The sequence below is a fragment of the Gopherus evgoodei genome, chromosome 4, assembly GCF_007399415.2.
Source record: "Gopherus evgoodei ecotype Sinaloan lineage chromosome 4, rGopEvg1_v1.p, whole genome shotgun sequence".
Lineage (NCBI taxonomy): Eukaryota > Metazoa > Chordata > Testudines > Testudinidae > Gopherus > Gopherus evgoodei.
The window spans coordinates 76,106,294-76,130,609 of NC_044325.1; the positions used below are offsets into that span (position 1 = coordinate 76,106,294).

General features: G+C 49.9%; 1 protein-coding gene across 5 annotated transcripts in view; it reads left to right on the forward strand.

Moving 5' to 3' along the window:
• ARHGAP1 (Rho GTPase activating protein 1) overlaps positions 1–24,316 on the forward strand; it is a 35,014-nt gene that overhangs the window by 3,437 nt on the left and 7,261 nt on the right. For all 5 annotated transcript variants that reach the window (XR_004000041.1, XM_030559912.1, XM_030559910.1 and 2 more), the window contains exons 2-9: positions 2,872–3,054; positions 3,716–3,808; positions 18,874–18,961; positions 19,299–19,430; positions 20,008–20,094; positions 20,773–20,871; positions 21,735–21,842; positions 23,321–23,397. Coding sequence is in view for 4 of the 5 variants with exons in the window: in XM_030559912.1 (XP_030415772.1) it covers positions 2,922–3,054; positions 3,716–3,808; positions 18,874–18,961; positions 19,299–19,430; positions 20,008–20,094; positions 20,773–20,871; positions 21,735–21,842; positions 23,321–23,397 (817 nt within the window). In the remaining variant the exon portion in view is untranslated. The remainder of the gene's footprint in view (positions 1–2,871; positions 3,055–3,715; positions 3,809–18,873; positions 18,962–19,298; positions 19,431–20,007; positions 20,095–20,772; positions 20,872–21,734; positions 21,843–23,320; positions 23,398–24,316) is intronic.

Sequence of the window (24,316 nt, forward strand, 5' to 3'; positions counted from 1 at the left end):
CTCACAAAGAGATGATGCAAGCTCAGTCTGCTACCCCTTGAATCTCCATGGCATGGGTTTCTCTGTCACATGGAGCCTGAACCCATTCTCCGGACTTGGAGAGCTGTCTGCATGTATAAGGGCTGGGAAGTTCCACCTCTGGACCAAAGGCTGGGGAGGGCTCTTCTTGGGTGGAAACATCAGCTGTCAAGCATGGCACTGAGGCCCTCTTTTACTGCAGAACTATAAGGAACCTAGAGACTTCTGCACTCTATTCTATGTGGTGCCAGCATTGGAGACCCCACCAGTGAGAGGAGCCTGCTAATGTGGAATCCACTTGAGGTTGGCTTTTAAATCAATAACTTGGACCTGTGGCTCAGTGCTGCAAGTTGTTCCTGAAGCCAGGCTGTGGCACTTCCTATGATGAGGACTAAGGGAACCCAGCTCCATGCTGCCCCTGGGCCAGCACCACCTCTGCCTGGTAGAATTTAGACTTTGTCCTTAAGATGTAGAGGACTCCTATCAAAGGCTTCCTGCTGATCTAGGGGGTGGCAGCAGTTAAGACTGAACCCGAATTCCCTCCATTCCTATTGAAGTTGCTGTGAGTTAAGACAGCAGCTTGCAGGGATCTAGGGTCTGAGATGGGACCAGATGAGGACAGTTTCCATGCAACCTCCAGGGTTATCAGACTTCACACCTGAGTGTCTGCTGGGTTATTGGGGAAATTATACTGGTGCTAGGGATTCTATAATCAGACAAAATCACTGCAAATGCTGGCTGCAGTTGCTATAGAAACTGAATCTGTTGTTGCTAGGTGTGGCGAGCTGGTTGTCACTTGGCTACAGCTGCTGCATAGTTCCAGCATTAGGTCATGGTCCAGAGGAGCGTAGTGTCCTGCTCCATGTCCCTACTGAGATCCAAGGAAGGTCAAGCAGCTCTTCCAGCTCTCAGGAGGGGGCAGGGAACAGTTTTGCTTGGCTCTCTAGCTGACTGCAGATCTGTCAGGCCCTGCATAGTTTCTGATTTGCCTCGAAGATCCTCTGCCCATATATGTCTGTCTCTCTCTGGTTATGGGAATCTGACTTGACTTGCAATAGCTCCCAGACATCAGGGAGCCAAGGACGAGTTAAAAACTGTCTCTGAGTTGCTGGGGAAGAGATAAAGAAGGATCCGTGCTCCCAACACCCCCTGCCAAAGGGAGGGGACAAACTCTCAAGGTTCTAATTAATGCCCTGGCAAAATCCCCACCCCAAACCTGGCAATAGGTGTAGCCCCAAGTATATGAGCAAGAGTTTGGAATGTCACCCTGGTCACACTAACTGTTCGTAGGCTTCTTGCACCCTTGGATCTCACAAGCAGCTGTAGGAACTTGGAATTCAAAGCATCAAGCTACTCCACCTTCCTGCACTCCAGGAAAAAGCCACCTTGGGTCTATAACCAACAGCTTCCTTTGTCAGTTTTCAAGCAAGGTCATGTGTTCTGCTGCTGTTTAGTTCCCAGCTACTGTATTGTGGGCATTCACACACAAACAGGACTCTTTCCCATCCCAGAACCCGTCCTTCTACAGCCTGCACATGCCTGAGTTCCCCTCTGAACCACCCCCAGGATGTGTGCATCCCTGTGAATGGCAGATGCCTCACTGGCTGCAGCACTACAAAGCCACCTCAGCCCCCATCCATGGTCTTAACAGTGGTGTCATCATTGGCCTTGTTTTGTTATAGCTCCCTTTGGGATGCAGCCTGCTGGCCGCAGAGTTCTCATCTTCATGATGCTGCTAATATTAGTTCCTGAGAGCAGGATCTATACCTCGGTCCCATCGATCAGCTTCCTGCATATCACCAGGGCATCAGCATTAAACTCAATCAGCTGTTCCTTAGAGGGCTCCCTTAAGAAATGGGAACTTCCTGAAGATCTGTTGCTTTAGTTCAATTTTGGGGTCGCACACACGTTTTACCCCAAGTGAGATTGAGGAAAAACTCTCAGCAGCTGCGATTGAGTCTCATGCCCTGGAATCTCCAAACTCCCTAGCCTCCTCAGTATCGTGGCACAGCGTATGCAGTGCTGCCTGCATCTGGTTATTGTGCTATGGAAATAACATGAGGTGTATCCTAGCCTCTTGCCCTACGTGTTGGGATGGGAGAGAAGGGTTTTGCTGTGTGAGGTGCTAAATGGAGAATGGTTGTGTGGGGGAGAGGGGTTGGGATTCTCCTTGCATTTTAGTCCAGTCAGTGAACTTTTGGTAGAGATGCCTCAAGCTGCCCCCAACAGGATTTTGTTTCTAGTGCACTGAAGCACCTATATGTGCCAGTGCAGATAGCTGTTAAGAGCCCCCTGACCCTCCCTGATAGCTGGGGGACATGAAATCTGGGAAGCTTCCAGAGCAGGGCCCTGCTGTGCAAGCAGCTGGGCCCAGTGTCAGCTCCACTGGGGCAGGGAGGGGCATTGTTGTGTGGAAATAATGGCTGATACAGTCAGTGTGTCAGGCAGGGACTGGTATAGCCTGTCACCTTCCCTTGTATCTCAGTGTCTCTCCCAAATTGAGTAGTCTGGGCGGGGAGAACAGTCAGGCCACAGCTGGACTCAGGGCAGAGACTCACTGGAAGGGTTAGCTAGGGCTCTTTCCCCCTCCCAACAGGAGGTAGAAGGGAAGGGTCTGCTGCTCAGGGTGTCCATGGCTGCAAGTAGAAGAGCTCTGTGGGTGGGATTTGGGGGAAGAGAAAGTTTCTGGGTAGGGTAAAGTGCGAGCAGTCTTTGGGGAAGTCAGGAGAAGGGGTAGGAAGTCAGTGAATGCGCCAAGTGGGGTGGGAAAGGGAAGGAAGAGAAGAGCCTCTGGATAGGCTGTGGGAGTGGAGTTGTGTGATCTGTATGTGTCTGACTTAAGAATCTCTGTAGTTTTCCTTCTAGGCTCTTCAGGCAAGCAGCTGAGTTTGGGGGCCATTGCCATGGACCCGCTCTCGGAGTTGCAGGATGACCTGAACTTAGAGGACACCAACCAGTCCCTGAGCCAGCTCAAATTGGCTTCCTTAGATGATAAGAACTGGCCAGCAGATGAAGTGCCTGTTTTTCCCAAGTCAGGTAGGCATCCCTGCTGGGGCCAGCAAACATTTGGGCGCAGGGCTTGTTTTGAGGCCAAGAGGTATTCCAGGACACATTGTGCCTTGGCCTGTTGCAGGGAACTGTGACCCTCTCACACTCTGACTCAGTCCCAGCTGGGATGCGAGGATTGGGAAATGGAGATGGGTGAATCATTTTGTTCCCGAAGCCCACAGTGCAATACCTGGCTGGGCCGTTGTGGGCTCTGATGCCCAGAGAGAACAGGTGAGTCGGCCAAAGCATGCAGGGCAGGCAGCAGGGTATGTACAGAAGCACTTGTGCTGTCAGCAGCCCTGACCATGTCCTTGGCTCCTTTCCTCTCATACATGCTGGGTGAATTTTCATGCTCAGGAGAGTCCTGAGCAGAAGTTGACTGACTGGACACTGTTCTGAGCTGTGGGGTTTGGGACATGCACAGCTGCCTTCCAAGGACAAGGCTGAGACTTGACAACACTTGCTTGTCCTGTGACCAATCAGGATTTCAAAACAAGTGTTCAAGAAGGCCAGGCTAGTGCATTAACTTCTCCCCATGGCACTGAGCCTCTGGTTCTCATCCCTGTGTTTCCAGGCCCCTCCCTGAGCTGCTCAAGGTCCGTTTCTGCTTTCCTGCTAATTGCTGGTTTTCTGTTTTTTTTGTGTGCAGAGGACACTAACCACTCCCCTGAGCCCGTCACTCACCTTCGCTGGGATGATCCATACTACGATATTGCTAGGCACCAGATTGTGGAAGTAGCAGGTAATGAATGACCCACTCTCCCCACTCCTTCCAGTGGGGCCTCTGCAGTGGGATCAGATGTGGGCTTGCGGAAAGGGGCTTGTCCTGTGCCAACCACCAGTGGCAGACAACAGGGACAGGTGACATCTTGGGAGATGGGAGCCTCAAACCTTTGGGATGTCTGTGGCAGTTCTTATTTTCCATTGTTCTCAGTTTGACTCAGAATCATTCCCAGATCTCACTGTCTCTGAAGTTATTAGAGTGAGGACTGGTCACTTCTGCTGAGGTGCATTCATTGGAGCCCCACCATGACCCAAGGCATGCTGCAGCACCTTCTAGCTGATCACACCAGAATTGCCACTTCCCCCTGGTTCTTCAGGGCAGTAACTAACATCTAAGTTGTCTGAGCAATTGGCACATTAACTTGTGGGGGACCATACAGTTTGCATAGTCAATGCTTGTGGCCTTTTTCCTATGCAGCACCCTTTACTGTTGCTGGACTGGCGGGCAGCCTTTGCTGGATGTGTCTGCTACCGGAAGCAGATGGGAAAGGGTTAACATTGTTGATACTTCAGTGATAATTAGGCTGCAGCACTAACTTTCCTGATTCCCTCCCTGTTTCACAAACATCCATTTAAATATATTAACTCTTGGAGCACTGCAAACACCTTTTGCCAGTTACGGCTGAGATCTGTCATTGGAGTTTTTGGAAGATGCAGGTCAGGATTTTGCTCTGGAACCATTTCTAGTTTGCCCAGCTCTCCTGCTGCCAGAAACCCTCCCCAGTCCCCCACAACTTGATTCTCCCACTTCTTCAGCTTGCATTATCCATGCATCCGTCCACTATCTCTGCACCCTGGTTTGTGTTCATACATGTGAAGAGAAGTCAGGGGAGCGGGGGAAGGGGGAGAGAGGAGGGGAGGAAAGAAAAGAATCCCAGGCCTGAAGACTATCAGATCCCTTGGAGAAATGAAAGTTGCACTGGTATTATCCCCTTCTCTGGGTTGTTTGGGACATTTGGCTGGAGTCTGGCTCCTTTCTCCTCTTCAGTGATGCCACTCCAGCTTTTTGGAGATTCTCACTATTGTTGTGTGTCCCTAAAACGATGGCTTTTTCCAGGCTACTTTGTGTCTAGAGAGCCTTGGCTGCTCAGGATGAGTGGAAAAATTCAGTTCCTGGCCAAAGTGTCTCTGAGGGTATGTCTACACCAGGGGTTCTCAAACTAGGGATCAGGACCCCTGAGGGGGTTGTGAGGTATTACATGGGGGGTTGCAAGCTGTCAGCCTCCACCCCAAACCCTGCTTTGCTTCCAGCATTTATAAGGGTATTAAATATATTAAAAAGTGTTTTTAATTTGTAAGGGAGGGGGTCACACTCAGAGGCTTGCTATGTGAAAGAGGTGACCAGTACAAAAGTTTGAGAACCGCTGGTCTACACTGTGATAAAAGATCCACAGTACAGCCACATTTGGCCTGGGTCAGCTGACGTGGGCTCAGGCTGTGGGGCTATAACATTTCAGTATAGATGTTCCGGCTCAGGCTGGAGCCTGTTCTCTGAGACCGTGCTAGGGAGGAGGGTCCCAGAGCCCAGGCTATACCCCAAGCCCAAACATCTGCACTATAGTTCTATAGCCCCATAGCCTGAGCTCCACAAGCCCAAGTCAGCTGACGTGGGCCAGATGCGGCTATTTTATTGTAGTGTAGACATACCCTTAAATTCTTGTCCATAGTGTATTGGTTTGCCAGATTCCTGATCCTGTTTCCAGGGTCTAAAATCCCCAGCAATACAGCTGTCCCTGATCATCACCCTGTTCTCAATAACGCTGTGGTTGTGTTGGAGGAGTGCAGGTTTGTGCCATTTAATGCTTCAGTGACAGAAGCTCAGATATTTGCTAAGGTGGAGCAGGGAGTTGTTTCTAAACACCAGGAATTGAAGATTTATATGACACTCATTCACCTCAGACAAAGGCCACAGTGCTTAACAGAGTGGTTAGATCAGAACCAACAAGAACCACGGAGTGATGGGCCCAAACCAAGGATATCCTCTGCTATGTGTTGTGTGCTGATATAATCTCCAGTGTTTCTGTAGAGCTTTTATCCCCAGGGATCCCAGTGTATTTTATAAACTGCATGAATAGGCATCACTGAAATCCAGCCAGCTCAGAGGCAGGGCACAGCAACTCTACATAACAGTGTAGGGTACAAAGTGAAAAATTTCATATCTTACTGAAATGGTAGGTGGGATTTCAGGAGGTTCTCATCTGGCAGGATGGCTGACTGGAATGTGTGCCTGGGCTGTGGAAGGAATCTCCTCTCCCACCATTGAGGTAATTATCTATCCATTGTAATTTCTAACTGCCCAGCCCTGTGATCTTTGTGTGGTTTGAAAGCCTTCCTCTGAAGCTTGTGCCAGTGACTGCTGTTGTAGTTGGGTTGCTGATGGCCTGCTACATTTGTCTAGTTCCTGTGTTCTATGATCATCTCAAGTCCAACTTGGAGAGCACTGACCTGCCTTATTCTAGGCTGGTGATTTCCTCCCCCTGCAAATAGTCCTCTGCTTGCCACTCTCCCACCCAGCAACCCTGTGTCCTGGGCATGCTCAGTGCCTGCCACTCAGCTTTGAATTCCATGAGCTAACATCTTGGAACTGTATTGAGAAGATTCAGAGCTGATCTCTGAAGACCCATGAAACCCAGTGTGACACTGTTTGGATTCTCTGTGTCTGTAGGTTCCAGGAGGGAGACCACAGCAGTTGCAGAACCAGTCTGTGAATGGAGGGAAGGCTAGTACTCAGTTCAAAGGGAGATGGCCTCAGTCCAGACAAACATCACTACACCCACCTGCATAGTTGGCACGAATTAGCTTGCTGTTGGCAATTTCAGTGGAAAGGCCCAAGACTGAATGTAGCATGGAAATGGGATTCTGTTTTGACCCCTAAAAGGGGTACAGGTCTCTTTTAGGGCTGGGGTGAAGCACATTGGCAGCTGCTGGTGGGGGAAAGCTCACCCTGCTGCTGCTCAGGCTAAACTTGTTCTGAGAATGGAGGCTCTAGACCAGGTGTGGGCAAACTTGTTGGCCTGAGGGCCATATCTGGGTATGGAAATTATATGACGGGCCATGAATGCTCACAAAATTGGCGGTTGGAGTGTGGCGGGGGTGAGGGCTCTGGCTGGGGGTGCGGACTCTGGAGTGGGGCTAGAAATGAGGAGTTTAGGGTGCACAAGGGGGCTCCGGGCTAGGGCAAGGGGTTGGGATGTGGGAGCAGTTGAGGGCTCCGGCTGGGGGTGCGGACTCTGGAATGGGGCCTGAAATGAAGAGTTTAAGGTGCGCAAGGGGGCTCCGGGCTAGGGCAAGGGGTTGGATGTGGGAGGGGTTGAGGGCTCCAGCTGGAGGTGCGGGCTCTGGAGTGGAGCTGGGGATGAGGGGTTTGGGGTGCAGGATGGGGCTGGGGATGGAGCAGAGGGGTTTGGAGTACGGGAGTGGGCTCTGGGCTGAGGCAAGGGGTTGGGGTGTGAGGGAGGTATGGGTTCTGTGCTGGGGGTGGGGGTTCCAGGATGGGGCCAGAAATCAGGGGTTCAGGGTGTGGGAGGGGGCTCTGGGTTGGGGCAGGAGGTTGGAGTGCGTGGGAGTGGGTTCCGGGCTGGGGCTGAGGGGTTTAGGGTGCAGGAGGGTGCTCCAGGCTGTGACTGAGGGGTTTGGAGGGCAGGAGGAGGATCAGGGCTGGGGCAGAGGGTTAGGCGGGTGGAAGGAGGTCAGGGTGCAGGCTCCAGGTGGCACTTACCAGAAGCGGCTCCTGGAAGCAGCGTCATGTCCCCCTTCTGTCTCCTGTGTGGAGATGCAGTGCCAGCCAGGTGGCTCTGTGCACTGCCCTGTCCGCAGGTGCTGCCCTGCAGCTCCCATTGGCCGCAGTTCCTGGCCAAGAGGAGCTGTAGAGCTGGCACTTGGGGCAGGGGCAGCATGTGGAGCCCCCGGCTGCCCCTATGTGTAGGAGCTGGAGGTGGGACATGCTGCTGCTTCCAAGAGCTGTGTGGAGCCATGGCATGCATGGAGTGGGACAAGCCTCTGATTCCACTCCCTAGTGGGAGCTCGAGGGCCAGATTAAAAGGTCTGACAGCCAGATGCAGCCTGCAGGCCATAGTTTGCCCACCCTTGCTATAGATCACCAGAGATGTTAGTCTGGGACCCTTCACCAGCAACCAGTTTTTTCAGAACTGATGACAGCCCACCCCGGCAGTGGGGAGTTGGCAGGACAGCTCCAATTAGCAAGTTAATGGAGATGTAGTCCAGAGGCTCCCGGACGTGTTCAGCTCCTGGCAGCAGGCCCTGCTGCTCAAAGGGGCTGCCTGAGTCACACTCTGGGCTCCATGACAAGTCTGTTTATTCAGCCTCTTAGTTTATTAATAATTGACTAGCTGAAACAATATTCAAAATGTCAAACCACAGCCCAGACCTTGGGTCACATTCCCAGGACTGCAGGGGGTCTGGTTAATCCAGCAGGGTCTGAACTGGTGCTGTGGGAGCAGGGCCCCGATTAATGGTGAAAAGCGCATGGTGTCATTGCTGGAAAGAAGCACTAAGGGAGTTTCTTACAGACTGGGAAGAAACTGATTAGAAAATAGCCTTTGGCCACCCAGACCTGGAGAACTAATGCTGAGCTGCTTTTGGCTTACCAGACAGGCTGCTGATCTGCACTTAAATCTTCTCCATGCAGTGACAGCTCACCATGGCCAGCCCCTGCCTCATTTCTCTTGTAATCATTACCAAATGGCTGCAGAGATAGAGATTTTGCCCGTCCTGCTGCTTCAATAGATTCTTCCCTTGGCTTTGCTCAGCCACCCATGCCCTGTTCTGCACTTCAGGGCAGAGGGCATGTGGCTAATTCTGTCCATCTCTTCCTGAAGTGCATTCTGGGCCACTGTTCTGAGACATTTCAAGGAAGTAGAAGCAGAAGGCTAGTTCTCATTCTCAGGCTGAGTTTAGTGCATCCAGGGTTGTCAGGTGAGATTAGCGCAGCTTCTTGATGGAAGGATGAACAGTGTTTGTACAACACATCTTAATATTACAAAAACAATTATGGCTACTCAAGTATTGGGACAATCATTATCTTGCTGGTACTAATTTGTGATCCAGGTTATCCTCTGGACTCGCAAGCTATCTGGGCCCTAAGAGGAAGGATTTGAACTCTAAGAAGTGTGGAGTAGAACTGGTCGGAAAATAGTCTTTTGATGGCTGTTCTCCGCTGCTCCCCCTGGAAATTTTGGCTTTTCAGTGAAATATCAAAAAACAAAATATTTCGATCCACAGTGATTCCAAGTTGCTCCATGAGAGTTATACTTGAGGGACAGTATGCTCCCAGTCTCCTCTGTGAGTCAGGCTCTCTGTAAGGAATATGTCTTCTCTTACGATGCACCATTTCACCTTCCCTGATAAAGCAAAAGGGTGTGTTTGACGAGTCCCTGGCTGTGGCGCATCATGGGTGATGTAGTTCTGCTAGAGAGCCTAGTGCATAGAGAAGAATAGAGGCATAAGGCCTCTGACTATGACTCCCATGAGGCACTGTGGCATCCTTTTGAATGAGAATATTTTAGATTTTGGCTAAATTTTGTTGTCTGAGTGTTTTAATTTTTTTTGATGAAACATTGATATTTTCCATGGAAAACAGACATATTTTGTGAAAAAAAATTCTTCAAATTTTCTTTGTCAAACTTGTTGACAAAATTTTCGACTTGGCCAAGGGTAGAGATCTCTGGTGCATCCTGTGTGCATTTCTTGTTTGTGGGTTCCTCCGCTTCTTGGCAGTGGAATTCCTGCTCTGTAGCAGTTAAACTCCTTAACCACTTTTGCAGAAACTCGTGCAAAGGCTGTTCAGCACCTCAGCAACCACTTCTGCAATGTGAGATCTGGGAGAAACCACAACATGCAACATTTGGAGAAAAGCCTGTTAGCCCATGCTCTGAGGGCTTTTTTGGAACCACTCCAAACTCAGGCTCACCCCCTGGACTTCCTCTGCAGAGATCTGTATTTTGTTAGTAACGTCTAAAAGATTTAATAGCCATTTCTGACACCTTGGGGGCAAAGCCAAACTGTGGCAAGTAGTCCTGACCCCAAATCACAGACAAGAATGAATCACAGCAAACATGGCTAATGGTTAGGGTCCATCAAGGAGGTGAGAGTGGGATCCAGAGAATGCAAATCCCACTGGAATTTGGGGAAAGCAGAGAATCTTAGAGCTGCTATAAGGCAGTGAATTCCTACTTATCCTCCTGCCCGGTGGAACCACATTCCAGAGCCCAAGTAATGGTGAAGGAGACAAAGGAACTGCCTTTACTCCTTTAGTGCCTGTCTCTCAAACCTGCAGCTGCGAGATGCATTGTAATCTCTGCTTTCCCCCAAATAATTGACTTCCCCCCCACCTGGCACAGGGAAATTAGAACCCTGTATGTGATCTCCTGTGAATAATCTGTAGCCTCTGCCCAATCCCTGAAACTGGAGGCTTGTTTCTGTTTTTATGCGTGAGAAGCAGTAGATTTCAAACCCTGATAACTTATTGGGCTGCCCTGGCAAAACAGGCCTATTGTTGGTGTATAGCACAGCCTCCTGTAGCAGTGGAGAGCTTCCATCTCTGCAAAGGGAGAGGAATTCCAGTCCTCCTGCAGGCATGGCAAAAGGCAGAGCACTGCATGTTGCTGCATCTTACTGTGTTGTACTTTGATGATTGATCCAGGAGCCGACGTTGACTCTGTCTGACTTTTGAATACATCTCTGAGTTCTTATAACTGCCATTTCAAGGAGATACTAGAGCAAAGGCAGTGACTGTCTGCAGAGCTTGCACTGGAGCTGTGTGTCGCAATGGGTTGTGCCGGTGACAGGCGTGCTCTGCAGGGCCCCTGCGCTGCCTTCCCTCAGTGATAACACTGGTCCTTTCCCCTTTAGTGCAGTGTGTTTTCATTGCTGTTGTTTGGACAGGAATCCCTTCCTCTCTGCACTCAGTTGTATTTATTTGCTGGCTTTGACATTCCTTTGGGACATTGACATGGTGCAAAGTGATGAGCTGCCTCTGCAGCAGGGCCGGCTCCAGGCACCAGCGAAGAAAGCAGGTGCTTGGGGTGGCAAATGGAAAAGGGAGGCATATCTGGGTGTTTGGTGGCAGTTCGGCTGCAGGTCCCTCGTCCCTCTCTTCCTCTTTGACCTGCCGCAGAAGTGCCACCGAAGAGGAAGAGAAGGAGTGAAGGACTTGCCATCGAATTGCCGCAAAGAATGAAGTGGCACGACTGAGCTGCCACCAAAGTGCTGCCGATTGATTGGCTTTATCTTTTTTTGTCTTCTTTTTTTGCTTTGCCACTTGGGCGGCAAAAAAGCTGGAACCAGCCCTGCTCTGCAGAATTGATATTTGTGACGTGCCCAGGAAGGCTCGGCTCCTGTGTGTGGCATGTGAGGCTGAGAGGATGGGATGGCTTCTAAGTGTAGCTGTGTTCTTGCCAGCCTCCTAAAGCTGGCTTAGTATCCATGTTGGAGCCTGCCTGCTGAACAAGAGAGCAGGAAATGGGTGGGAGTGGCATGGGATCTTTCAGACGTACAGATCCCCATCTAGGAGCTGCTCTTTTTCACATATTGGTAGGCAATAATATTAAGAGTTCCCCAAATATCATGGAGCACCTGGAATATAATAGTCTCCATCCGCTGCTTTATAAGTGAGATCTGACTTATTGCAAAGTAAGCTCACTCTACTAATTATATCGATCCATATTGTAAGGCACATCCTCCATCCATCTCTAAACCCCTCTCAGTCAGAGGTTTCTGACACTTTGAACAAGATTCACTTCACCCTAGTGTGTAGGGGAGTGTTGTTATCTCAGTTTTACGTATGGGGAAAGCGAAGTACATAGCAGGGAAGTGACTTGACTAAGGTTCCACGCTGAGTCAGTGAAAGAGCCAGGGAAAGGCGCAGGAGTAAGACCCAGGAGTTCTGACTCCCAGTCCTCTCCTTGAACCACTAGATGACATTGCTTTTCATAAGAACATGGGGAAGGGAAAGAGAGAGGCCTCTGATCTCTGCGGCAGAGCTGCTGAGAGAGTGTGTGTGTGTGTGATTGCCTGTACAGACTCTGGAATTCAGTTCTTAAGATTGTTCCTGTAAAGGGGCTTCAGACATGGCTTGTTGTAACTTTGTTTCTGTTCCTCCAGGGCAGGGTGCACTTGATGAGGCCCAGTCAGGTAGGTAGAGTGACTGGTTCTCATGTAAGTGGCATTTGATGCTCTGGATCATGGTATTCCTTTAGCATGATTGTGACCTGTAGCTGAGTTATCTCAGGGGAGCCCAAACTTTGCCCAGCCTGGGGCTGTGTTGGCAACTTGCCAGAAGAGTGAAGGCTGCATGTAATGTGCACTAAACCAGGTAAATTGCGGCCACCTTCCTCTTTAATGTGGAGGTGCATCCAGCTCCAGCTGGTACTGTCATCTCTGTGCACTGCACCTCCATGTTAGACATGGCAGAACTCCCTGAGCTGAGTTTAGCCTGCAGACTTCATGTTGGGCACCCTTGGGTTCTCAGGTGTTGGTGTGAGTTCTGTTCCTCCTCTTGGGTGATGGTGATTTCTTTGGGCCAGGTAAGCTTGGATCCAGCTTCATTCTATTGTGGCGTATGCTTCAGGCATCCGCGCTGAGACTGCTTCCCTCCCTCTCATCCACTGTTGTAATCAGGAAATAGATTTGCTGTGCAGCTGGCACTCCGATTGGCCACTCTTCCATGAAATTCTTGAGGGGCAACTTTTCTTCCGCCAGCTGCTGGTGGGACATCATGTTACGGTGGTGTGTCCTCCATGCTAGCCTGATGCTGTGCTTGCTGAGGAAGGTGATCACATTTGTTAACATTCTCTGAAGTCCATCCCCAAATGTCAGGAGCTTGACTGTTATAATGCCAATGGATTTATCAGTGCAGTTGAGCTCTGTTCTGGTGCTAGGAATTTTTTCCATTATCTTTGAACTTTCCGCTGGCTGAGCCCTTTGCTCAGGCCCTGGAATTGCTGATAAATGCCACTGTTTTTCACAGAGACAAGATGGATGGGGTAATATCTTTTATTGGACCACCTTCTGTTGGTGAGAGAGATAAGCTTTTGAGCTTACAAAGAGTTTTTCGGGTTTGTTTTTTCACAGCTGCCTTAGTGCAATTCTTTCTGTGTGGGTGTTCCCCACTGCCTTATCTTTTCCTGTTCACCAGTCTGCCATGCCCTCGGCATATTCCTTCCATTTTACATTTTTTACCCTCTCCCTCTGCAATAGTTTAATAGTTTAAGTACAAAGAAAGCATTACATGGATATGATATATTTGTCCTTAATCCTGGAGTCAGCTGGTTCCTAATGTAATCTTGAAAAACTGCATCTTGCCAACTTCAACTCCATCTCCCTAGCTTCCACAGATACCCTCTCTCAGTTCTCCCCAAAACCCATTAAGGATACAGGCTCTGGGCTCTTCATATGGCTTTATAATTTTGGTAGTGCTCAGGTTCTGTGGTGATGGGTCTGGAAGAAATACCTAGATAAAGAGAGACTGCGTGCTAGGACACCTAGTGACTGTGCCTGAAAATTGTAGGATTTGCTTCTTGTCTGCATGAAATGCTCAGTCTGCTTCGGCATGAAGTGAAACTAAAATATGCCAGTGATATCTGACCCCTGCCCAGCTGTGTCACCAACTTGCCCTGAGCCTGAAATTACATTAAATAGTGTAGTTTGTTGCTGGCTTCTTCTCCAATAAAGGTACAAGCATGCAGTGCTCCAGGTTGATCAGGCAGTCTTGTGTTCTGGACCTGTAGTCTCTGTGAACCTGAAGTGTGGCTGAGGGCCAGATCTTTGAGCTTTGTTACTTCATATACTTGTTCCTGAATGTTGTATCTTTGGAGTATTTTGTAACATTGGCTCTTTGGTGGCAGGCCCTGTCTAACTGCATTCTGATGATATTTAAGTACTAGGATATTTCCCACTTGAGATTTGCATAGAAATTGGATACCCAGCTGATTGTTCATACAGAGATTAAGAATAATCAGGGTTCCTGAACTGGTTCTAGTTAACTGTCCTAATCATGCAACAGATTCAAATCAGGGCATAGATCTCAAGTAGTCTGGGCAGTATTTCCCCAGGTGAAACACGCCTGGAAATGTTTATGGAGTTTTGCAGACAGTTAAGCATATAGTTCCCTTAATGGATTTATGGTTCCATTTAATGCAGAGTGGTCTTATTAGGACTATATTATAGCTCTGATACACCTTGTGCTTCTGACATAGCCAGCACATCTCAGGCTGTGATCTCAAATATTTGAATGGCAGCTCTCTAGAAAAAGCAAGGTATTGTGTTGACAGTTTAGAAGGTGTCATAATTCTTGTTTCCCCAATGCCCCAGTTTGGTATTTGGAAGTGTATTGTGCTGCTGGAGGTGCTGCCCTATGGATGAGGGGAAAAACTGAGGTGCTGATCACTTGGTCCTTAAAAACACCATGTACTTTTCAGGGTGTTTACCTTGGGTCCTGCTCTAATTCTAGTTCGAGTAGTTATGTTTGAGTCTCCCTAAATTCACACTAGTTTCATTCCTCAAGTGTGTTGAAAAATTAGAGAGGGCTCAGAGAAGAGCCACGAGAATGATTAAGGGATTCGAAAACCCACCTTACAGTGACAGACTCAAGAAATTCAATCTACTTCGCTTCAAAAAGAAAACATTAAGGGGTGATTTGATTAGTCTGTAAGTACCTACCTGGGGAACAAATATTTAATGGTGGGCTTTTCAAATAGCAGAGAAGGTATAACACGATACAGTGGCTGGAAGCTGAAGCTAGACAAATTCAGACTGGAAATAATGTATAAAATTTTAACAGTGAGGGTAATTAACCAGTGGAACAGGTTACCAAGGGTCGTGGGGCTTCTTCATCACTGGCAATTTTGAAATCAAGATTAGATGTCTTTCTAAAAGCTCTGCTCTGAAAATTATTTTGGGGAAATTCTATGGCTTGAGTAATACAGGAGGTCACGATGATCACAGTGCCCCCTTCTGGCCTTGGAATCTACGAAATGAATATAGTACTATTCTTTGCATACCATTGTGCATTGTTGCTATGTTCCACTCCAAAGGTAGCTGCACTTCAGTGTTGGATTAAGTGATTCCTTGTGTGTCTGGACATCTACGTGTGATGTTTGTTGTGTGCTTTGGACTCTGGGTGCCGTATAATCACTTATTGCTGGTTGTTTGCTAATTGAGTCATTGCTGAACATACCCCATTTGGGAGGGGAGGGGAACAAACGAACAGTGGCATCATTAGTTCAAGGTCCGTGGTTGTGCCTAGTGGAAGCAATAGCTGTTTGCACTGCAAATAAGTGGCTAAAATGTAGAGACTTAGAAATAAGATTAACCTTGCATTTTCAAAATCAAACGGTACAAGGAATGGAACATCTGTCTGAGATCAGATATGATCTGCTCTCTCCAAGGCAGAGGCCACCTGGAGGCAGTTTCCTCAGCTAGGCAAAAGCTTGTCGAATTGGCTGCAGTTGCTCATTTATAAATTGGAATAAACTGTTGATTCAAAGCCCTCTGAATGCTTGGGAGCTGGCTTTGCCTTGGCTGGAAAGACCAGTCTGTTCTGAGATGGAAATGGGATTTGAAGCAGTTTGTTTCAGGTGATTTATAAGTTAGCTGACTGAGCTCAGTACAGGGAAGCTAAGGAGAAGCCTTGGCGCTGGTGGTATGTTGGTCTCAGTATAGTTCTCCAACTGCCTTCCCTAATTCCCTTACACAATGTACTATCCAGATTTTGGAAGGCAAATCTAGCCATGTTTCTGGAGCTCTCTGAGGGATTAGATGCTCCTTTCTGTTTACTTTCTTCTGGCAAGTGTCTAAGAGAATTTGTCTTCCTCTCTAAGGCTGGTCCAAGGACTGTACCTTGGTCCTGGATCCGTAGATTCTAAGGCCGGAAGGGACCATTGTGATTATCTCATGTGACCTCCTGTATAACACAGGCTACAGAACTGACAGCACCAGGCATTTTCACCAGGACTCTGTACCGATCGCAGTTACAGGCACTGCCTTCTGGGCCCTAAGCATTATCTTTCATGTTGCTCCAGTGGCAGATGTTTAGGTACTGTAGTTTGATTTGCCCTTAAGGGCTATGTGCTTCAGCTAGTCCATGTCTAGTGATTTGCCAGGCTCAGAAATCAGTTTCTTGAGGATCTCGGCGCAGAACTCTGCTGTGGATATTGCATCAGTGCAGAGCATTCACAACAAAGGCATGAACTTGGCCATGCTTGGGCTCCACTCCTGACTCCTGTTGCACAAACTGGCCTTGCCTGAAAGTCAGTTAAATGTGGACCATGTGGCTATTAATCTGGAGGGGTGGCCTGGAGAGAATGCAGTTCCCAACATATGGCGCCTTTCCACACTGCGTACTGGGATGTGGAGTGTCTCTGTATTTTTATCTGGGGCCCCATCATCACAATGCCTAAGAGCATCACAAACATAAACAGATTTATACTGCCAACACCCTGTGAAGTCAGAAAGTATCCCCATTGTACAGATGAGGAACTGAGGCACATAGAGGCTGACTGACCAGTTCACACTGGGAAGCTGTAATAGTGCCTTATCCACCAGCCCATGACTTTGCAGGCTATACTTCCATTTTCAATATGAAGACAGTTGCAGTGTACCCATTTATACACAGTGGGTGGTGTATGGCAAGCTGTCAAGCTTCTTGGTTAGACAGAGTTTGGGCACCCATGGGATAATCTGTTTGATGTTGGTGGTGTGGCCTGGCTGTGGCTGTGTACAGTTGTTCCCAATGGTCTCTGCATCACCCTCTCCAGGTCTTGTGTATCTGCTGGGTACCATGTCCTTTCTCAGTGCCTTCTACCCCAGCATGTCACTGTTGTGTTCATGTGGTGGTTGATCACCCCCACCTGGCCTGTACCCAGAACTGTCCCCTAGTGCCTTAGTTGTCTCCCTAACTTTTGTACAGGGACCGGTTTGTTTATGTGGGTGAACTCCACATTCTTTTGTATTGTCTGGTGAGTTACAATAAAATATCAGTGAAAAGGAAAAATGAGAGCGAGAGACAGTAGAGGAAATCCGATCTCCCTGCCAGGACTGCGTGGATGGGGTTGAGGACTGCTGGCCCCTGAGAGGTAATGCTTTCTTGGGTGTTGTGGCCACAGCTCACACACATGCGGACCTGCGGCTGCTCTTGACATCAACAAGCACTTGCTTCAGTGCAGGCAGGCATTATTTCTGCAAACTTTGGAATTACCGCTTGTTTGTTAGACATGATAACCTGCTTTGGTCTGTTTTGACTGAAGATCTCAGTTGCTGGGCTTTGATTGTAATAAAGGGGCAGTTGGGGTCCAAGATCCCAGTGCAGGGTTGTGAAGAGAAGTGGCTGCATGCCCGTTGGGAGGTGAGTTTAAATGCTGAACCGGAGAAATTAGGGGACTCAGTGGTTGTGAATGATACCGGGCAACTCAATAGTTTGAAATGGGGAAAAGTTTCTGCTTCTTCTCTATGCGGCAGCCTTTGTGGCATTGTTGGTGCTACTTAGAACAGTGTGTATTCTCCCTTCTTTCACTGGGCAGGGACATGCTGCATTGGCTCACCAGGAAACTGAGGCTCTCAGGAGAAGGTTTGGTGTTCATTGTCCTTTAGGGAAGCTTTTCCCACTCCTTCTTGGGATTTGAAAATAAGCTCCACTGCTGGAAGTGGATGAGGAGGGCTCCTTCCTGCAGGTGATATATGTGTGCATGCTGCACTGAGGCTCTGTGTACCCATGTGCTTAGTGAATCAGTACAAAGGAGAAAAGCTCAAGATCATATAGAGTGCAGTTCCCTCTGTCCCCTCACTCAAACTCTCTCCTCGTCTCCCTACTAGAGCTTCATTCATGAGGCCACATTCTCTGTTGCAGAAGTCCACTGAGGTCATAAGAATTGTGTCCGGTGAGAATTTGGCCCATGGTCTGTGAAACCACAGGAGAGGATCAGGGAGAATTTCCCTAGGGTGGAGTTCTTCTGGTGTGATGAGAGCTGTTCTTTGCTGGGCTTTGAGTTGGGTAGGGTTGTCCCCATGCTAAGTTTGGTAGGATCACACTGGATGTGCCAGGTGATCTCTCCAGAACAGTTTTAGGGTATGTTTACTCAGCAGCTAGACACCCATAGCTTACTCATGCCAACCAACTCGGGCTGGGACTGTTTTGTTGCTGTGGAGACATCTGGGCTTGGGCTGGAGCCCAGGCTCTAGGACTCTGCAAGAGGAGAGGGTTATGGGCCAGCCATGGGTTTTTCTTTGTTGCGTAGACATACCCTTAGGCTGCATCAGGTGACAAAGCCAGTAAACAAGATTGTTCTGCAAAACACTTGAGAGGCTCATGGTATGAATTCCTACTTCTCTAGGATAGGCTCTGGGGAGGAGTGGGGTAAGACCACCTGGTGCAGCCTGCCTCTCATCCCCTGGCTCTGCTCTGCTCCATCATGCCCAGAGCCAGCCTGTCCTTCATGCAGCTTTACCCTCTTCCTTAGGGTGTGGTCTGATTTCAGTGTGCATGCAGGAGAAAACTTCAGTTGAAGCAAGAGCAAATACGCCAGGAGAGAAGCACATAGCCTGAGCCCATGCTCTGAAGCCTCTGTGTTTGCGAGGGGAAGGTCTCCCCTCCACCAGGAGTACTCACATCTCTGTAGCAATGCATACAGCCACAGTGCTGCAAGTGCCCAACTTTGGGCAGTCTCTGTTTCTATCTGGGGCCACTGTGTGGGGAAGGGTTCCTGCATGCCTCAGGACATCTGAGTGCCACATCCTGCCCTTTCCTGCTGGCTATGTGGCATATATGCCACACTGGCTCCAGACGTCTTTCACATTACTTGCCCTTAGGGCCCTGGGTGCTCTCAGATCAGTGCCTTCCCCCACCTATGGACCAGGTGGGCTTTGCTAAGGCAAGCTGTGTTGGTTGCTGTGAAATCCCAGGCTTCTGCCTTGTGCTGGAGGGACACGGACTCCTGCTCCATTGCACATGTGCTGCTGGGAGCCCAGTGTTGTCCCTGAATCTCCCTGTGATCTCTGGCATTTCATTCCCAGGTGATGACAAGTATGGACGGAAAGTCATTTTGTTCAGTGCCTGCCGGATGCCGCCCAGCCATCAACTTGACCATGTGAAACTGCTGCAGTGAGTACTGCCTTGGGGGCGCACTGCGCCTGTGACAGCCTGGATCTGAGACAGTCCCTGAGCTTTGAGTCCTAGGGAACAGATCTACAGGCAGCAGCTGCTTTGGCTGGATATGTGCACTCTGTTACAATCTCCAATTAGGTGGGGACTGCACCCCACACATCCAGCCAATCCCCAGCCAGAAATTGCCCTCCTGTGTGCTCCTCTCCCAGGGCACAAGTGCCTCCGTTTCTGCAGTGCGGCAGAATTTTCCTTATGCCAACTGTGGCCAGTAGAGAGCAAGCTTATATACATGCCAATGCATGCTGCGAGCTCAGAAGTTCCTGTATCTTCCCAGGTATCTTAAGTTCACGCTGGACCAGTATGTGGAGAGTGACTACACATTGGTGTATCTGCACCATGGCCTCACCAGTGAGAACAAGCCGTCCCTGAGCTGGCTGCGGGATGCCTACCGGGAATTTGACCGCAAGTGAGTAGGTGTGGCCAATGGGACAGGACTCCTGAGTTCTGTACTACAGTCTGACTCTCTGTGTGATCCTCTTTGGAGCTAAACATGTCCTAGGCAAGTCCTTTCCCCATCTGTAACTTGGATATCATGATCCCTCCCACATCTGTACCTGCTGGGAGGTGGTGGGGATGAACTGATGTTTGTCAAATGCTATGAAGATAGAAAGTTCTATAGACAGACAGAGTGAGGGGTACAAACCGCTCTTGCGGGAAGTTCTCCGGGTTAGCAGGGAGCTAGTAAAGGCAAGAGTCAGTGCAAGTGTCCAGGCCATGTGACAGCTTGTCCCCTCATGGGGCAGTGCCTCATTAGTGGAGTCGTGGGGTGGCAAAGAGCAGGGGTTGAGGTTGTTGGGTGGCTGAGGGCTGGGAAATAAGGGGAATGGGGTTAACACAGGGGGCCCCAAAAAGGGGCACAGTGTGCTGAGGGTGTGAAGAGAGGGACTTAGAGCACCAGGGAGCCATTTGCGGGCTTCAGCTCATGGAGCTGCCCAGCTCCCCAGCCCAGGCAGAGCTCTCCCTCACTCGGCTTCCTTTGGCAGGTACAAGAAGAACATCAAAGCGCTGTACATCGTGCACCCAACAATGTTCATCAAGACTCTGCTGATTCTCTTCAAGCCTCTGATCAGGTAGGGGGCAGCGGAGGCTGGCTCAAGCTGCCTGGGTGCAGTAGGATGTGCAGCATTGCTTAGCAGGCCAGGAGGGGAGCACAGGCTCCTAGCTCCTCCTGTGCCTGCGCTGGTGACTCCTGCATTAACCTCTCAGGGGATATGCCTCCCATTATTCCTGAAAGATCCAGACAGAACAAGAGCCCCTCTTCTGGGGCCTGAGGAACTCAGCCCCTGCAAAGGCCACAAGTCCCAGGCGTTAACACCAGGACAAAAGGCGAGGAGGAGAATGAAACCCAGAGGGGCACTATGTTCAGTGTGTCACCAGTGAAACCTCAGCTCCATGGGCCACAGCTGAGAAAAGGAGCGGTCTCCGGCCTGCTGCAGAGCCCAGGGACGGGCAGTGCTGTGCTGTACAGAGCCCATCTTTGCCAGGCTTTGAGCCAGGCTGTGGAGGAGCCTTGCATTGCCTCACTGAATATGTGGGTTGAGAGAGAGCTGTGTTGCGTGGTATCCCTACTGCTGAATCTGTCCTGCCTCCAGCACTGCCCTCAGGCCCCATGATATTCCAGCTCTTGGTCCCCCAGACAGCTCTGCTAAGGCCCGCTCACTCGTGCTGGTCTTGCCCTGGGCTTCCCCCAGCTCTGCTGATGTTAGTCACTCCGGGTCCCTCATGGAGTTGCTTGTCCTGTTTTGCAGTTTCAAGTTTGGACGGAAGATTTTTTATGCAAACTTCCTGGGTGAGCTGGAGGAGCATGTGAAGCTGGAGCAGCTGGGGATCCCAAGCCAGGTGCTAAAGTGAGAGCATGCGGGCTGCCTACCCCTTATCCACAGCTCCGTGAGAGGAGGGAAGATGCGGGGTGGGGAGACAGTGGCAAGGGGGAAGGAAGCAATGGGGAGGGGCCTTGTTTTGCTCCCAAGTGATGGTTCATCTGAGGTAGCCTTGCCAAGATGCCTCAGAGAGGGGGCTCTTCCTAGCTCCCCTTTCTGCCTGTCTCCAGCATCAGTGCTTGGCTCAGGCCCATTTGGCCCCTGTGCTGCCTCTGTCTCTTCTGCCTCTTGGTCTCCTCTCAGGCAAGTGACTTTGCCCCTGGGCATCTCTCTGCTGTCCCTCCCTGTCTGCTACTGCCTGTGCAGCCACTTTGCTCAATAGCTCCATGGGCCCTTCTTGCTTCAGCTCTCCGCTGTGGCCTCCCAAAGGTGCTTCAACTGCACCTCCAACCTGTTCGGATCCCTGTGGCTTTACCTCTCTCCTACACGCACACGTACACCCACATCCCATCACCGCTCATCTTCCAACAAACTTGCCCTGACTTCCTAGCTGCACGGTCCTATGCCCTGTCGTTTCTCTGTCCATCCCAGCAAGCTCTTCTCTTTGTACAGATTCCTCCCCCCCCCACCCCCCGCGCGCTCCCTCTGCTCTGCTGGAGGCTGAGCCCTTTGGTCTTGCTGCCCCAGCACTCCTGAGCTGCCCATCCTTGGAGTCAGCAAGTACTAGGCTAGAGCTGTCTTTGGGGCAGTTCCCAGTGGGTCAGCAGGGGCTGGGGTGGCTACGTCCACAAGGCAGTGGAGTGGGTGGTGGGTGTGAGATGGCAGGCACTGGTGGGTGCTCCCTGTGTGAGATGGGCTGGTTCCCTACCAATCTGTCTCTCTTACTGCAGATATGACGAGTACCTGAAATCACTGCAGAAACCCTCTCAAGTGCCTCAGAAGCCGACCCCCCCACGCCCACCCCTGCCAAACCAGCAGTTTGGGGTCTCTCTGCAGCAGTGAGTATCTCCGAGTTGCATTGCTTTGGCTGCTGAGCCAGCTAATGCCAGGGCCCTGTGTGTAATGCAATAATGCAGCTGCAGAAATGGCCTTGAAATTGCCCATTTCGTGAAATTGCTGCAGAATCTGAGTTGTCATTTAGAAAAACTCAGTTCTCTAGCCCAGATCTTGAGCTACCCTCTGCCCACCTCGAATCTTGGCCTGCCTGATTTCTGGGCTGGTTCTTGGTGTAAACTAGGCTTCTCTACATGCTGACAGCTAACAACCCCCAAGGGGTTGTTTCAGTAACTGATGATTCACTAGGGTGCCAGAACACCCCAGCTACACGCCTGTGTGCGTGGGACTAGGAGTGGGAAGGGCTGGAGTACAAGCCAGGATGGTACTTCTGTGCCATATGAGGATTCCTGGAGTTGGAGGATTCCTCAGGGTGCCAGCTGAAATGGCATTAGGCCTGTGTTGTTTTGCTGGAGTAGGGCAGAGGATCTGACCTTCAACTTTTTCCATAGCTTTGATGCTGTTTTAATAGAGGGATTCTCAGGGACACATCCCCTCCCATTCACCCTTGCCTCTGCTTCCCCACCCTTTCCTGGTCACATCACATCCTTGAGATAGCTTCAGAATTACTGACATGGGAAAGTGACATCAGGAAAGTATTTTTTACTGTATTTTTAGCTTTTAATGCAATTTGGCCACTGGAAATGAGGGGGAATCAGCTCCATGTGCTCTGGCAGTTCTCCCTGAGGCAGTTTGGGAAGTGATTTTCTAGCCCTTCTGGCTGCAGTGAAAGCCTTCCAAACGTGAGTTCAGTGTAACCAGTGCAGTGACTGCTGGCTGAGCTTGCAGGCTTCCTGAACCGATCTCTCTCAGAGAGGTGACTTGGCCCATTCTTTGCAATGGGGGGTTGTCTCTGAAGCCAAACGATGGTGATGTCCATATCAATATTAGATATCGCGTTACTGATCATCTTAACTGAACCAGCCGGCATTTGTCATTGCGAGATGTAATGGCAGCTGTTGGAGAGTAATACACAACAGCTAGCTGCTGTCTAGGTGGATTCCTGTACTTCCCTCTCCTACCTTTAAACTCTCCTCTGTCCCTGCCTAAAGCGGAGAAAGAAAAAGGAGTTGCATCCTGCAGAGCCACCTCAGTTGTTTCCTGGCCCCTTCCCAGCAACCAAAGTCTCCAGCTTGGGCCCCTGATGCTGGCTGTAATGCAGTCAGTGCTCCTCAACACAGACCAGCAGTAGGAGGCAGCATAACATACTTGTATTGTAGTATCAAAAACATGAGAGGTGCTGCCCTGGTTGGACTGGGCTGGGGAGAGGGAGGGGGAGCAGGCTGAGGGGCAGAGAGTGGGACAGGATTGGGTGGGGAGAGGGATCCTGCAGAGGTCCCTGCTATGTACATATGTCAGATGTGATGAGTTGCATGTGGGGGAGAGGTAACTGGCAACCTCTAACCTTCTGTTCTCCCCACAGCCTAAGGGAGAAGAGCTCTGATCAGGCCCCCATCCCGCTAGTGGTCAGGGAAACCATTGCCTATCTGCGGGAGCATGGTGAGTGCATAAATGAAACCTTCAACCCAACCCAGTATCATGCAGGTACCGTCTCCTCCCCTTCCTTAATGCCAATCAGATCTTTATGAAACAGAGGGAAAATGACCGTAGAACAATTTGGAGCCTAAATACGAGTGGTTGAGCCAAGAAGAGAAATTTTGCCATGCCCTCCTTCCTGCACAGTGTCTGGGTGTGACGTTCACCTCTGGTGTTATCTGGACTGATGATCTGCTAGGTCACTCCAATCCTTGACTCTGGGAGCCATCCTTACCCTGCTCTGCTGTGAGAACCCCCACTCCTGGGCTGTTCACGCCTCTGGCATGTAAGCTGCTCCTTGGATTGTGCAACCAACTGACTAGCCAATATCTCCGGTCCCAGACACAGCCCTAGGAACCTCCATCTTGCAGTGCCCAGTTATGCCCGCTGGATGCTGCATGCTTATATGAGTTCATCAATTTAACAAAAAAATTGATATGTATCAGGCGTGTTATCCCAGGAGGAGCCTCTGACACACTTCAGACCAAACGCACTGCTTCAGGTAGAATAAACAAACAAATTTATTAACTATAAAGATAGATTTTAAGTCAAAACATAAGTCAGATTTGGTCAATTGAAATAAAAGCAAAATGCATTCTAAGCTGATCTTAACACTTTCAGTGCCCTTATAAACTTAGATGCTTCTCACCACAGGCTGGCTGGTTGTTCTTCGGCCAGACTCTCCCCTTTGATCAGCGCTTCAGTCGCTTGTGTGGTGTCTGTAGATGTAGGTGGAAAAGAGCGAGCATGGCAAACGTCTCTCCCTTTTATCATGTCCTTTCTTCCCTCTTGGCTATGCCCGCCCCCCACCGTCAGAGTCAGGTGAGCATTACCTCATTGCAGTCCCAAACTCACCGATGACTCCTTTGAGAGTCTAACAGAT